The sequence below is a fragment of the Raphanus sativus genome, chromosome 6 (genome assembly GCF_000801105.2).
Source record: "Raphanus sativus cultivar WK10039 chromosome 6, ASM80110v3, whole genome shotgun sequence".
NCBI classification, from domain to species: Eukaryota; Viridiplantae; Streptophyta; class Magnoliopsida; order Brassicales; family Brassicaceae; genus Raphanus; species Raphanus sativus.
In genome coordinates, this window is record NC_079516.1 from 314,575 (window position 1) to 327,198 (window position 12,624).

At 36.0% G+C, this 12,624-nt stretch overlaps 2 protein-coding genes and 2 pseudogenes across 4 annotated transcripts; 2 read left to right on the forward strand and 2 right to left on the reverse strand.

Moving 5' to 3' along the window:
• The first annotated feature begins 659 nt into the window (after positions 1-659).
• On the forward strand, positions 660-2,600 carry LOC108812917 (chaperone protein dnaJ 6). 2 transcript variants are annotated; one of them, XM_018585315.2, is made up of 8 exons: positions 660-755; positions 1,030-1,128; positions 1,237-1,341; positions 1,484-1,543; positions 1,659-1,765; positions 1,864-1,946; positions 2,038-2,131; positions 2,236-2,600. In XM_018585315.2, the coding sequence occupies exons 1-8, from the start codon at positions 711-713 to the stop codon at positions 2,444-2,446; spliced, it is 804 nt and encodes a 267-aa protein (XP_018440817.1). In that variant the 5' UTR covers positions 660-710; the 3' UTR covers positions 2,447-2,600. The 2 variants fall into 2 exon arrangements, with proteins under 2 accessions (XP_018440817.1, XP_056844892.1); XM_056988912.1 differs by having other exon boundaries at positions 1,240-1,341.
• A 125-nt stretch (positions 2,601-2,725) lies between these two features.
• LOC108812918 (protein cornichon homolog 1-like) lies at positions 2,726-3,956 on the forward strand (annotated as a pseudogene).
• Positions 3,957-3,996: 40 nt separating this feature from the next.
• On the reverse strand, positions 3,997-7,209 carry LOC130496648 (serine/threonine-protein kinase Nek7-like). Of its 2 annotated transcripts, none has more exons than XM_056988897.1 (13): positions 6,856-7,209; positions 6,543-6,609; positions 6,376-6,441; positions 6,240-6,286; positions 6,086-6,131; positions 5,911-5,991; positions 5,774-5,816; positions 5,645-5,694; positions 5,464-5,545; positions 5,344-5,393; positions 5,203-5,276; positions 5,072-5,123; positions 3,997-4,990 (listed from the first exon to the last, which is right to left on the reverse strand). In XM_056988897.1, the coding sequence occupies exons 1-13, from the start codon at positions 6,984-6,986 to the stop codon at positions 4,169-4,171; spliced, it is 1,611 nt and encodes a 536-aa protein (XP_056844877.1). In that variant the 5' UTR covers positions 6,987-7,209; the 3' UTR covers positions 3,997-4,168. The 2 variants fall into 2 exon arrangements, with proteins under 2 accessions (XP_056844877.1, XP_056844879.1); XM_056988899.1 differs by having other exon boundaries at positions 6,543-6,626; positions 6,856-6,991.
• A 2,667-nt stretch (positions 7,210-9,876) lies between these two features.
• LOC108806675 (serine carboxypeptidase-like 15) lies at positions 9,877-12,498 on the reverse strand (annotated as a pseudogene).
• Positions 12,499-12,624: the final 126 nt, after the last annotated feature.

Here is a 12,624-nt window from a genome sequence, read left to right on the forward strand (position 1 = left end):
ATCCACGCTAAGAGTATCAGATTCGTATATTCAGCGGAATCTACCATGAACAGATGAAGAAACGCAGATCAAAAGGGACGAGGAACGAACGAGAACAGTTGTTACAAATATCGGCTGAGAAAGAGAGAAAGGGAGGATTAACGGCCGATGCGGGACCTAGTTACTCTTATTCCTATGTGCCGTGGATCACAGAGTTTACCATAGACCAAATTAATCTCGGCCGATTATTTCACATTTTGCCTATTGGTCACCGTACGATCGCCTAACCGGTGGTCTTTATCTAAACCGATTATTAAAAGTGTTCAATTCGAATTAACAACAACAAAAAAAAGCAAGAAAGCAAACCGAATGAGTTTAGAGAAGAAATTGAAAATCTTTGAATTTAAATTACAGTAGATTTTCTAAAAGAGATTGATTAGATTGGAAATCAGTAAGTGAAATTACCAGATCAACCTCGGTTTATTTACATAAAAAAAAAAAAAACAATTTCGGTTTAAATTGTGCCGTAAATAAATAAATACCGAAGTTACTTATTAGGTCAATAGACGATCGAATCGGATACCTTTTTGTTTCACAAAATAGGCGGCAACACAAAAAAGGTTAGGAACTTATTTGCGCCAAAAACCTTGTTCTAAAGTAGATGGGCTTCTCTTTGATGTGAATTGCTGTTTCGCCGAAAAAAAAGAGCAGAAGAACGAGAAGGTTGAGAAATGGAGAACGATGGTGGATATAGTAGCCACAAAAGTCTTTACGAGGTGTCATCTATCTCTCTCCTTTCTCTTTTTTTTTATCAATCTGCGAATCGTCTCCCTTTCCTCGATTAAGGTTTAGGGTTAGTTTTTGGATAGTTCATTGCATAGTTGTGATGAGTTTCAATCGTTTGTGTTTGTTAGGATTGTAAGAATAAATCTACTTGTTTATGATCCAAATGTAATTTTTTTTTTTGGGAATCCCTTCATCCCCTTGTTTTGTTTTGTTGATTAATTGTATGATTAATTAAAGAATCTTTGTAACGGATTTGGTTGGAAGGTTCTGGGAGTGGGAGCGACAGCAAGTCAACAGGAGATAAGGAAAGCTTACCACAAGTTGGCTCTCAGGCTTCATCCTGACAAAAACAAGGACGACCAGGTTTCAACACTCTGCTCTTGAGAGCCTTTATAGTTTCTATCTGTGGGTCTGTTTGTATTTTACAGTGATGTTTTAATGTTTTTTTTTTTTTGTCTTTTAAAAAAACAGGAAGAAGCTAAAGAGAAATTTCAGCAGCTGCAGAAGGTGATTTCGATTCTCGGTGATGAAGAGAAAAGAGCTGTCTATGATCAAACTGGCTCCGTCGATGATGCTGTAAGTCAGGCTATATTTGTTGTTTTCGTTGAAGTTCACACACTGCACATATATTATATAAAGTCTCTTTTCAATCTCGGTAAGAAAACTGCAGGATGTTCTTTTTTACAAACTTGTTTTTTTTCTTTCACCATCTTATTAGGATCTTTCTGGAGATGTGGTTGACAACTTGAGGGACTTCTTCAAGGCCATGTACAAGAAGGTAACAAACGCCAATCATAATATAGATTCTCCTTTTTGTTTTTGGACTTTGGACACACAACTGTTTGTTCTGTTTCTTTTCACTTGCTGATTCTTGTGGCGTTTGTGTAGTGTAGGTCACCGAGGAAGATATTGAAGAGTTTGAGGCAAACTACAGGGGTTCTGAGTCCGAGAAGAATGATCTGATTGAGCTCTACACCAAGTTTAAGGGTAAAATGAGCAGGTAATTTTATTATCACCCACCCTTGTTTTCATTCCTTTTATTTTAAACTTTTGTGCATTTGAAGTTTCTATGAATTCATTGGTACCATAACTTTCCAGGCTCTTCTGCTCAATGCTTTGCTCGGACCCCAAGCTTGATTCACACCGTTTCAAAGATATCATCGATGAGGCCATTGCAGCAGGTAGTCTTCTCTCTCTGTTCCACTAATTCTTTATAAAAAAAAAACGCATGACAAGTCGTGATTCTATGAAACCATTGTTCCGCCTTTGCAGGAGAAGTGAAGTCAACAAAAGCTTACAAGAAATGGGCAAAGGAAGTCTCAGAAATTAAACCTCCCACTAGTCCCCAAAAGATGAGACAGAAGAAGTAAGCTTCTCCTTCTCCATGTCTTGCCTTTTTTCTCAATAATTTCTCTCTCTAATGTAAAAACTTTCTTGTTAACATGTTTCAAAATTTTCAAATACTTGTAGAGCTAAAGCGAGCGCAGAGACGGATCTCTACGCTCTAATTTCACAGCGAAGAGATTCGAGGAAAGAGAAGTTCGATACAATGTTCTCGTCACTTGCCTCCAAGTATGGTAGCAGTAGTGCTGACACAGAAGAGCCAAACGAAGAAGAGTTCGAAGCTGCCAAAAGAAGAGTTGAAAGCCGGGTTTCGTCCAAGAAGTCAAGAAGAAAGTAAAGCTTTTTGGCTGGAGGAGGGGTTTGCAATCAAAGTAAGTAAGAAGATGTGTGGTTTGTGATGGTCAAGAAAGTCTGGAGAATTTACGTTATCACATGTTCGTTTCCTAAGGTTAAATTTATGGTAATGCTAATGCTAATGCCTACTCTCTCCTCGTTGCAATATTTGAAAGTCACCAAGCTTATTAATCTTTACAAAATGTTCCAAAAAAAAAATCGCATTATTATTTAAAGAAATCGAGGTAGGTTTAACAGCAACAACCTAAACCCAAAAATAAATGAAGCAACGATTTTTAGTAGTAATAGTTGGTGGTCTCTCGATTCCTTGATCAAAAGAAAACAATGGAGTGCGATTTGTTCTTATGGATTATCTCCTTCGTTATCAGCTTAGCCCTCGTAGCTTCCGTCTTCTATCAGGTCCATATCCCACCTTGTCCCCCCCCCTCCTTAAACAAGTCAGATTCTCAAATCGAGATCTGTCCTTAGGGTTTTTACTGTTCAATTCTTGCGTGTGTAGTAATAATTATTCACAGTTTATTACCAGAATCCTAGCTAGCATACGCCTTTGTAGCTGTGAAAAAAAAAACCTTCTAAGGTTCTCTTAGCTTTTGTTCAGAAAATTTTATGTCCAAAGAGGTTTCATTGTTTTTTTCTTTTTTGCAAATGTTAGGGTTTAAATATTTTTTTTTTTTTTTTGTAAATTGGGGTTTAAATGTTGATAATATGATATTTAACTTTAAGAGGTTTCATTGTTGATTCTTGTGCTTTTGGTTTGTCTTCAATACTAGTTTGCAGCTATTGCTCAACCAATATTGTTTACTCACACACACTATTATCACCTCTTGCTTATGATTTTAACTGCTGAGAGCTTTTTTTTTTTGTTTCTTTCTTCTATTGATATTGTGTGTGTGATACTACTATAGGTTATATGTTTAACCGATTTAACCCTTTTGAAACATCAATCCGTATCAACCGTTTGGTACTACCTGAGTTCCTCCTCCAAGGCTCACTCTGCCTTCTCTTCCTCCTCACTTGGCATTGGTTCTTTTTCCTCGTTTCTCTCCCTGTAACCTGCTATCACGCTATGTTGTAAGCCCCTCTCTCTCTCTCTCTCTCCCTATCCATATTCTTGTTTCTTGATTTGATATGGAAGGTCAATAAAAACTTTTATCAATTTGGGGGGTTACAGATACAATAAGCGACGACATCTTATTGATGTCACTGAAGTGTTCCGTGGTATTGACTTTGAAAAGAAGCTCCGGTTTACCAAGCTCGGATTCTACATCGTTCTCTTCATCCTGATTGTCTTCAGGTAGATATAAAGAGTTACAACTTTAGCTCTCTTCTTGTGTAATCTCTTCTGCAATGAAGTTACTGAGTCCACAACACCTTTTTTTGACAGGCTGACTCTCTCGGTGGTGTACAACCTCACGGAGGACGATGATCTCATTCATCTGTTCTGATTAGTGTGTTATAGAGACCGCTGCTTTAGAATTAGTCAATTAGGGCTTTACTCATTAGATTCTTTTTTTTGGGTCAACATTGTAACAGTAAGAGAAAACTAGCTCACATTCAAATATATAACTTAGTTGCAGTAGATATTACATAGAAAAACAGAGTGTTCACAAACTAAAAATTGGAAAAGCAATCAGAAAAAAAAGATTTCTACATATTTGACAAATAAAAGAAAAATGTTTTTTTTTTCTCAAACTCAAAACTCAAATCAGGTTCCTTGGTTGAGTTTGTCAGAAGAAGAAGACAAGAGCGTCTTTGCGAACCAAATAGCAGTGTCCCTAGCAGAAACACCGTCTTCACCAAACGGTGTGAGCAAACCAGCAAGCTCTTCATACTTCTCTTGCTTCACAAGCCCTGCGCATTTCTCCAGCAAACACTCCAACGCATCTGCTCTTTCTTTGCTCTGCGGTGGTCCTAGATTCCTCAGCTTGCTCAGCACAGAAGACATCTCACTCGCCGTTAGCTTCACCGTCTTTGCTTCTTCCTCCTCCTCCACCTCAACGCTTCCACTTTCTGCTACTACAACTTCAGACAGCTTTCTCTGATCCTTTGCCTCCTGAGCTTCTGCTTCTGCTTGAGTGAAACATAAACCTTCTTGTGCACTCACAATCTCCACATCAACATCAAGTAACTGAGATTCTTCTGAGAGCATATTTTCCCATTCTTTTGGCACATCATCCTTCTGCTTCTCTGTAGTAGGCTCAGAAACCTTCAGCGCATGGCAGCTTGGATCAATTCGTTTTGTCTCAGGCTTGTCATCTGTTTCATTTGTGGATGATGCTGGTTGAGATGAGCTGCTAGAACCAGTCTCTGCTTTGGTCCAAAACGGATATAAGTTCTCCAAGCTGCGAGACACCTCGCTCTTCTCCCTCTCTTCTTCTCTCTCCTTCACAAACTTGCCTGGCAGCGAACATCTTCTCGCCTTGTCCTTAGGGCTGTTGATGGGGAAGACAGGAAGATAGATAGGAGACAGGTTTTGGCATTTGAGGAGGTATGGTTGCAGACAAGGGTTCCTTAGCAATTCACAGGCCTGCAGAATAGTTTATAGTTAAATAGCATTAGTGTTGTTGTTGTTTATATCAAACAGTCACTTATATGTTTGATAACTTACTGTTGGCCGATGTTCAGGCTTCTTCCTAAGCATAAGCTTTATCATCTGCTTCCTGTAAATATGAAAAAGAAGTTGTGACACGGTTCATGTTGTTTATGTCACTGGAAACAAACAAGAAGAAGAAGACTTACAAGGTGGAGGAGTAGACAATGGGAAGAGGAGACATCAGAGATCTGTTTATCTTGTTAATTAGCCCAGCCTTATCCTGTAAGAGCCACAACTTTAGTTTTAATATACTCACATGGAAACACTTAGCTAAGACTGATGCTCACCGGAGCTTTAAACGCAGGCTGGTGTGATGTAATTTCATACATACAGCAACCTGAAGAAAGCATATTCTTATTAGTAACTTTGAAGTATACATATTGGGATTTAAACTCAGTAACTTTTACCTAGTGACCATATGTCAGATTTATACCCATATGGCTCATCTTCTAGAACCTCAGGGCACATGCTGTTAGCAATTCCTGGAACCTGAGAAGAAATGATTTGTTTTTTTTTTTTGTTTAGAGATAGTAAATACACAAATGGGTCCAGAGAGATTGCATAAAAGGGGTTAGGTAGAGAACACACCAAGGAAGCAGGCTTTTCTGGATTGATGAGTTTCGCCAAACCATAGTTACCTGCACCGTGTGTAGTGGTGATTCAAAGCTGATTTAGAGCACACAGGTTTTATAGTGAAAAGTTCTCATTTTATCATACCAAGCTGGACGTGATCATGTTTTGGAAGGAAAATGTTTGAGCACTGCAATGATATTATTAATTCAGAGCGTTATTCTTTTACCAAAAAAAAAAAGACACACACAGCAGCAAAAGTAGTAGTGATGAAAGATGTGTACCGTAAGGTCCATGTGAAGTACACGGTTTGAATGCAAATAGTTAACAGCCAGTAACAACTGTGCTAACCATTTAAAGATTCTCTGCAAAGAATCACATGAGAGAGTTTGTTATGACCAGACAGACAGTAATAGTGTGGAGAAAAAAACGAATAAACTGGAAAGTTGAGGAGGTTACCTCCTCTGGAAATAACTTTCCTCTGGCTTTCTTGATAGCATTAGCCCTTTGATTTGGTAACCAAAAAAAAAGAAGGTTTGTTATTTCGATTCAGTATAAATCATGTAATTCATATGTAAAAATTCATTTTAAGACTTGAGTCCACAAAACTCACATGTTCCCTCCCTCACAGTAAGCAGTAAAAATGCAGGCGTTATTGTCCTGTTTCAAAAAAGAGAAAGTAATAAAAAAATGTCAAATGCTGATGATAATAATCTTGATAAAACCTGTTATATCTTAAATCATTTTACCTCATCAATCAAAGAATCTTCATATTCCACGATATAAGGATTGTTTAATTTTGAGAGCGTTTTCATCTGCAACACAAACATATATATATCAACAACATATTGATTGAGAACACAAAAGGAAACTACAAATCTAATTATGTACCCAAAATAATAGATTCAAAAGTTACCTCTTGGCAAGCGACTTGCTTTAATTTCTCAGTGTGTTTAGCAAGACATATCTTCTTCATTGCATACCTAACGGAGACAAGAAACTTAAAAGGCATGAAAAAGGTAGCTAGCGAGAGACCAACAACATATCACAAACACACACAATTGTAGAAAAAAAGAAAAAAAAAATCCATTTTTTTTTTTGTATTTTCCATGGAAATTTCAGACAAGAAAAGAAAAACAAAACCTTTGTCGGCAATTTTGGGGGGTGTTCAAGACTCAAATCACTAAAAAATCTGTCTGAAAAAAGGAAACTAAAAAAGAGAGTCTTACTTTTTGTCGTCGATTCTGTGAAGAAGCACGAAATCGGAAGTAGACTTGCCTCTTCTAACCTGCTCCAAGACAAGATAGTTGTCAGGAGTGAACTTGTGAGCTTCTTCTTGTTCTTCAAACTCCATTTGCATGAAATCTTCCCGAAGAAACAAAATTTTAGCTTGAGGAGGAGGACGAAGTTGTGTAAGAGAAAAATCTATCGGCTTTTTTTTCACAGAAAGAAGAGAGAAGTTGCGGTAAGTACGGGGTCCAAGGACGGCGACGACGGAGGGGAGGTTGAAATCGCTTTAGCCTCTTCACTTTCTCTCTCTCTCTCTCAAGACTCTAATCTCATTGGACATCCATCGTAGTATATTACTAGTAGTCTACCATTATTTATTTATTTTTCAGTTTTTTTTTCTTCTTCCTATTAGAACCTTTTTTATTTATTATTTAATACTCCGATTACACTTTTTTTTGTTTTAACAAATATTATTTGTTGTCAAATGAGTGTTTTGACGATTTCTTTTCATCTCTTTTAGTAGAGTGTCGGCAATCTTGATTTGAAAATGATAACGCGCATACTCCAGAAAAAAAAAAGATTATAACGGAAAAACATTCTTTATTTATGTATTTATTCTGTCAGCTAAATTGAATTCAAATAAAGGTTGTTAACGAAATAAAGAGTTGTATTCTATTTATTGACAACGTGAAAAGTCCCGTGAGTTATATTCTATTGACATTTAAGTTTTCTATGCTCAGGTATTTATTATTTTCAAATGATATCATAACATTTGAATGGTTTTAATTAAAATCGCTGCGTTTTCACCTATTTTTTTTTAAAAAATTTTGATTAAGCTTTAGCTAAATTGTGAATGTGATACTATTAAGGTAGAAATGGTAAACTACCTAAACCTATTTTCTTACTAAATCTTTTTTTATAGAATAGTTATCTTTCCAATGTCAAATTTAAATTATGGTTAACCATTCAAGTTGCTTTAAAATTTAAATAACATATTTTTTCCGGTAGGCCTTGATGTTTAGATTGGTATGTGATTATCTTAGGTTTTCTTGCTTATAAATATATAATTTTTCTTTTCAATTAAATTCCCTAAATTATTTATAATATATTTATAAAAATATTATTTATCATATATTCTCCTAATTTATATATATTATCTTTATAGAAACTTTATTTATAATATCTTGTGTATATTTCTTCATTGGTAGTCAACTGTTATTAAGGGATTATCACTTCATTAGGCGTAGTCTTGTACCTAATCCCGCCTTCTATATGCATTTTTTAATGATCAACCGTAATTGTCGGCAGGTCTTTCAAATTCGTTTTGCATAAATTGTTGTTTTAACTTTTAGTGGTCAATGGTCATATAATTGTCCCTTTATTTGGGACCATGAGTCGCAAAGATCTTTTAAAAGATCATATACAAATCAGTCTGTGTGAAGATTTGCATAGGTTAAATATATGTTCTGCCCTATCTAAACTCATCAAGTCATCATTATATGTAAATAAAGTGATTTTGGTGTATAACTATTTGATAGGTTGTTATATATAGAGGTCGACCACTTATCCACCTCTTGAACATGATTCATTCAACTGGTTTACACAATGGTGCGTGCCCGCCTCTCTATATATAAAACCAAAATGCTAGTATTAACTTGTTCAAATGACGTCCAATTCAATAGGAAGTCATTATAAATAGTGTTTCACCTAGTTGATCTTGTAGTGTTTGTAAACATCCAAGCCTCCTGCCACCAATGATAGAATAGTTGAGTGATCTTATCCAGTCTTTAGTTGCAAGAAAAGGTACGTACATGTCGTGATCACCACTGTTTCACCAGAGAGATCATGCCAAGAAAAAAAAGTTTATTAAGACTTTCTTATTCAAAAAACAAAAGAATCCCTTCACTAAGCAAGGTTTGCTCTCTGAATCCCTAGTAATATTTGAATACAAGTCGGTGTTACAAAAAAAAAACCGGAAAGTTCGTCTTTTTCAAAAAAGTTCGTCTTTTTCCTTTACATTATGAATAAAGTTGGTGTTAAAAATTCCAAAGCACCAAGATTAAGAACAAATATTTCTTAATGGTAGTAATTTTAGAATAGACTAAACCTTTTCAGTTTTATTTAGGAAAATACATTAAAAAAACAAATACAGACATTGAACTGTAATTCAAACGAGGAAGATAAATATGGGAGAGAGATGGTTTGTGAACATAAACAAGACCAATAATCTCTCCTATTAAACAATAACTTGATTAAAACAAAATTAGGAAATAACTGACGATAAAATATCTCCAATTTGGTTTGAAGATTCTTGGGGTTTGGTTGGTTGGCTATCTTACGCTCGCATCATTAACACGGGTTAGGATCATTCAAAACAGCTTTTCCACATAAATTGAAAAGTTTGGCAAGACGAAAAAAATTAGCTGTATCTTTTGATAATATACAGTAACATGATCTTGATGGAGGTCTTTGTATTCCTGTATGTTGTTCACAACATCTGGCTTTGTGGTGGTTATTTTTTGGAATTTCGCGCATGCAGAAATCAAGACTTGTTTTGCAAACATCTGCGAGCTTGTTACTCTTGATCGTAGCCGGGAACGATGTCAAGAGTATGACGAAGGCGATGCACATTAACGGAATGGTCTTCATTTTTTGATTGATTAGTAGGTATTAATAATTACTCTTTTTTGTAACAATATTGATAATTACTTAGCCTTGAATAAATATTTATTGAGAAATTTGAAACAATTTAGTTGTGAATATTTTTTTAATGTTTTGAGGTCTTAAATAGCTGGAATGAAAATGAAGTGGAAATATCGAAGGTGGGAATTGAATCCTAAAGATAAGGGAGGATACATATATTGATTTCTATTTTTATTTACGAAGCATTAATCTTCAAAATAAAAGTATGACTTATTCAAATGACCGATTCATTAGGAAGTGGTTATAAATAGAGTTATTGATGAATAGGTGTATTTATAGTTCCTCATGCAAATATGCATTCTTTTAGATTGGTGAAGCAACCTGAATATCGACAGTTCGACAGTCATGTATAAAAGAAAACACTAGTGATAGATAAAACACCAAGTGTTGCTATATCAAAGCCAAAGATAAACCATGTAGACATCACCATATCAAGATTTTGCAAAAGGTTTTCAACCACAAATCATTGATAGATATAATGTTACAAAGGCTGGCCATCAATCCATCTCTCGAACATGACAGAGCACTCCTTAGGTTTATACACCATCGTGTGCCCGCCTCCCTATAAACCAAACCAAACCCACAAAGACTGAGAAACTCTCAAGTATAAAAGCTCTATTTTCAGTAACGTAATAAGAACATATTAGACTTGCTTTCACAGTGGCAAATGTCATATTGTTAGCATAAGTCCTTGTGTATCTGCAACCAAAAAAGATTATTCGATCCTAAAGGTGTGTGTGTCCTTTTGTTAGAGAAATAATCAAAAAAATATATTAGAAAAAACTGTTGGAATCGTACCCAGCGACTTGATTGTGAATCATCCACGGCCTCCAGTCATCATCAATAATGGAATAGTTGAGTGATCTTATCCAGTCTTGAGTTGCAAGAAAAGGTACGTACATGTCGTGATCACCACTGTTTCACCACAAAGATCATGTCAAATAAAAAAAAGAAGAGTTTATTAAGATTGTAATTCTTAACAGAAGAATAAAGAAGAGTTGTTGTGGACCACCTGAAGATGAGAGATCTGTATCCTTGGATGCTGCTGCTCTTATGGTACGGTACGCTGCTTCTAATGTCAAAATTGTACGGTATTTCACGATAACATCGTAACCATTCACCTATTCTCCCCTGCAAACTCACGGTTTCGGTCGTTACCATCAATCAAAAGCCTTTACAAAACCAACTAATATTAAACTTTGTCATCATAAATACATTACCTTCTCCACATGAAGAGCTCTGCGCACACTCTCATCATTGGCCCAACAGTTAGAATGCACAGACATGCGATGCTCAGAGGGATTGCTTACACAGGGATCGGATGCGTTTGCATACTTTAGTCCTAGAATATACGTTATATCTAATCCAGAAACACACTGTAGATAAAAGCACAAAGTCTGAAGTTAGTGATATTTGTTTGTATATATAGTGTCTAAAATTTTTCAGTGTGTTTATAATCTTATATTCTCGAACTCTTGAACGGATTTCAAGCAATCTTTGTTAAGAGGATCCACTTTAATATAGTTTCCTCTACAGCTTCTCCTCAGAAGCTGCAAATTAAGAAGAATCATGACTTAGTTGCTTCATTATGGTGGTGACAAGATAAACATACACACAGTACTTGTACCTCGTAGTTTTCATCAGAGATCAGAGCCATCCCATGAGCAAATGTAATGCGCCAGTTATCGTCATTATCAATATCTGTTACAGGATTTCCCAGGATGTAACCCTGTTGTTTTGGTTAAATTCTAGATGCTCTCGACAAGGTAAATGTGCAATAAGAAACAAGAGCAAGATCAATGAACCTGAAGATTTACTAGAGATTTACAACATAAACCATTTTCTGCAATAAAAGTAAGAGAAATAACTTATCAAGAGGGGTTTGCCTAGGGACTGAAGTGTGGTATAAGAAACTTACCATTTGAGATTTCTTGAACGATGGCCGAAACCACTACACCGGAATAAGAGTTTCCAGTGACATAGAAAGGATTGAAATAATACTCAGGATGCTTAGCTAGCCTCTGCACAACAACCACCAATGACGACAACAAAATTTCCAAAGGTCTTAGCACAAAGACATAAAAAAAAATACTTGAAATGAGTTTCTCTTTACATTATGAACAAACTCGTTGACCAGCTTAGATCTTGTGTCACTAGGAATCTCAGCAAGTGAATTTCTTGAGTAAGAGAAGCCAGTCCCAGCAGGCTGATCCAAATAGATTGTATTTTCCACCTAAATCAAAAGAAGCAATCATTCAATAACTTAAAGATGACTACAAAAGGTTTCTGTGTCATATTGAATAAGCACTTTGTGTTAACCTTAGTCCATGAATACGTAGTAGAGACCAATGATGGGATATCTCCATTTTCAGACTCAATGTTGAAAAACAGAGGCCCTGCGTGCATTTATCTCAAATGGAAAACAAAATCATCAAAATTTCTCTAGAGAAAAGAAAAAAGAGTTTTAGATGTTATCATTCTCAAAAAGAAGGCCAGAGAGAGAAGAGCAGCCAGGTCCTCCACTTAATCAGATAAGAAGAGGGTCTTCTTCTGAGATTTCTCTCAGACTTGATGAAGTAGTAGAACAACTGTTCTTCCTCTGCCTCACCAACACCAATGTACCTAAACGACTTAACTCCAGAAATTCAGATCACAGAGTCAAATCATTTACAAGATTATTAACTTGGAGATGAGATGAGATGAGATGAGAAGAGGAACAGAACCCGGTTTCAAGTTCGAAAGGAAGAGGGCCTTGGAAACCAGGAAGACATCTTATGGTAGATCTTGAATAAGCATGCTGAATCAACACAAGAACAAGTAGCAGCAGCAACTTGATCTCCATTGTTTTTTCTTCTTTTGAGTTTCTGAGTTAAGGTCACATTTTGGACGAGAGGCACCACTATGCATGCGGTCCGGTCGGCACGAATAAATTATTCATGTTTAATGATGTTTAATTTATTATGATTTAATTATTATGCCAGATATCCCATTCCCAATTCAATCTCAGAGTGTGGAGTCACTGCTAAATTTCAACAGGCTAAAGTCCAATAACCATGTGCTTTAGG

Excerpts from the sequence above, each read along its gene's own strand:
- LOC130496648 (XM_056988897.1), bottom strand. The coding sequence starts at position 6,986 with ATGCAAATGGAGTTTGAAGAACAAGAAGAAGCTCACAAGTTCACTCCT. Across the intron at positions 6,610-6,855 it reads CACAGAATCGACGACAAAAA|GTATGCAATGAAGAAGATAT; the intron begins GTAAGACTCTCT and ends TGTCTCCGTTAG. Across the intron at positions 6,442-6,542 it reads AGCAAGTCGCTTGCCAAGAG|ATGAAAACGCTCTCAAAATT; the intron begins GTAACTTTTGAA and ends TTTGTGTTGCAG.
- LOC108812917 (XM_018585315.2), top strand. The coding sequence starts at position 711 with ATGGAGAACGATGGTGGATATAGTAGCCACAAAAGTCTTTACGAG. Across the intron at positions 756-1,029 it reads GCCACAAAAGTCTTTACGAG|GTTCTGGGAGTGGGAGCGAC; the intron begins GTGTCATCTATC and ends TTTGGTTGGAAG. Across the intron at positions 1,129-1,236 it reads ACAAAAACAAGGACGACCAG|GAAGAAGCTAAAGAGAAATT; the intron begins GTTTCAACACTC and ends TTAAAAAAACAG.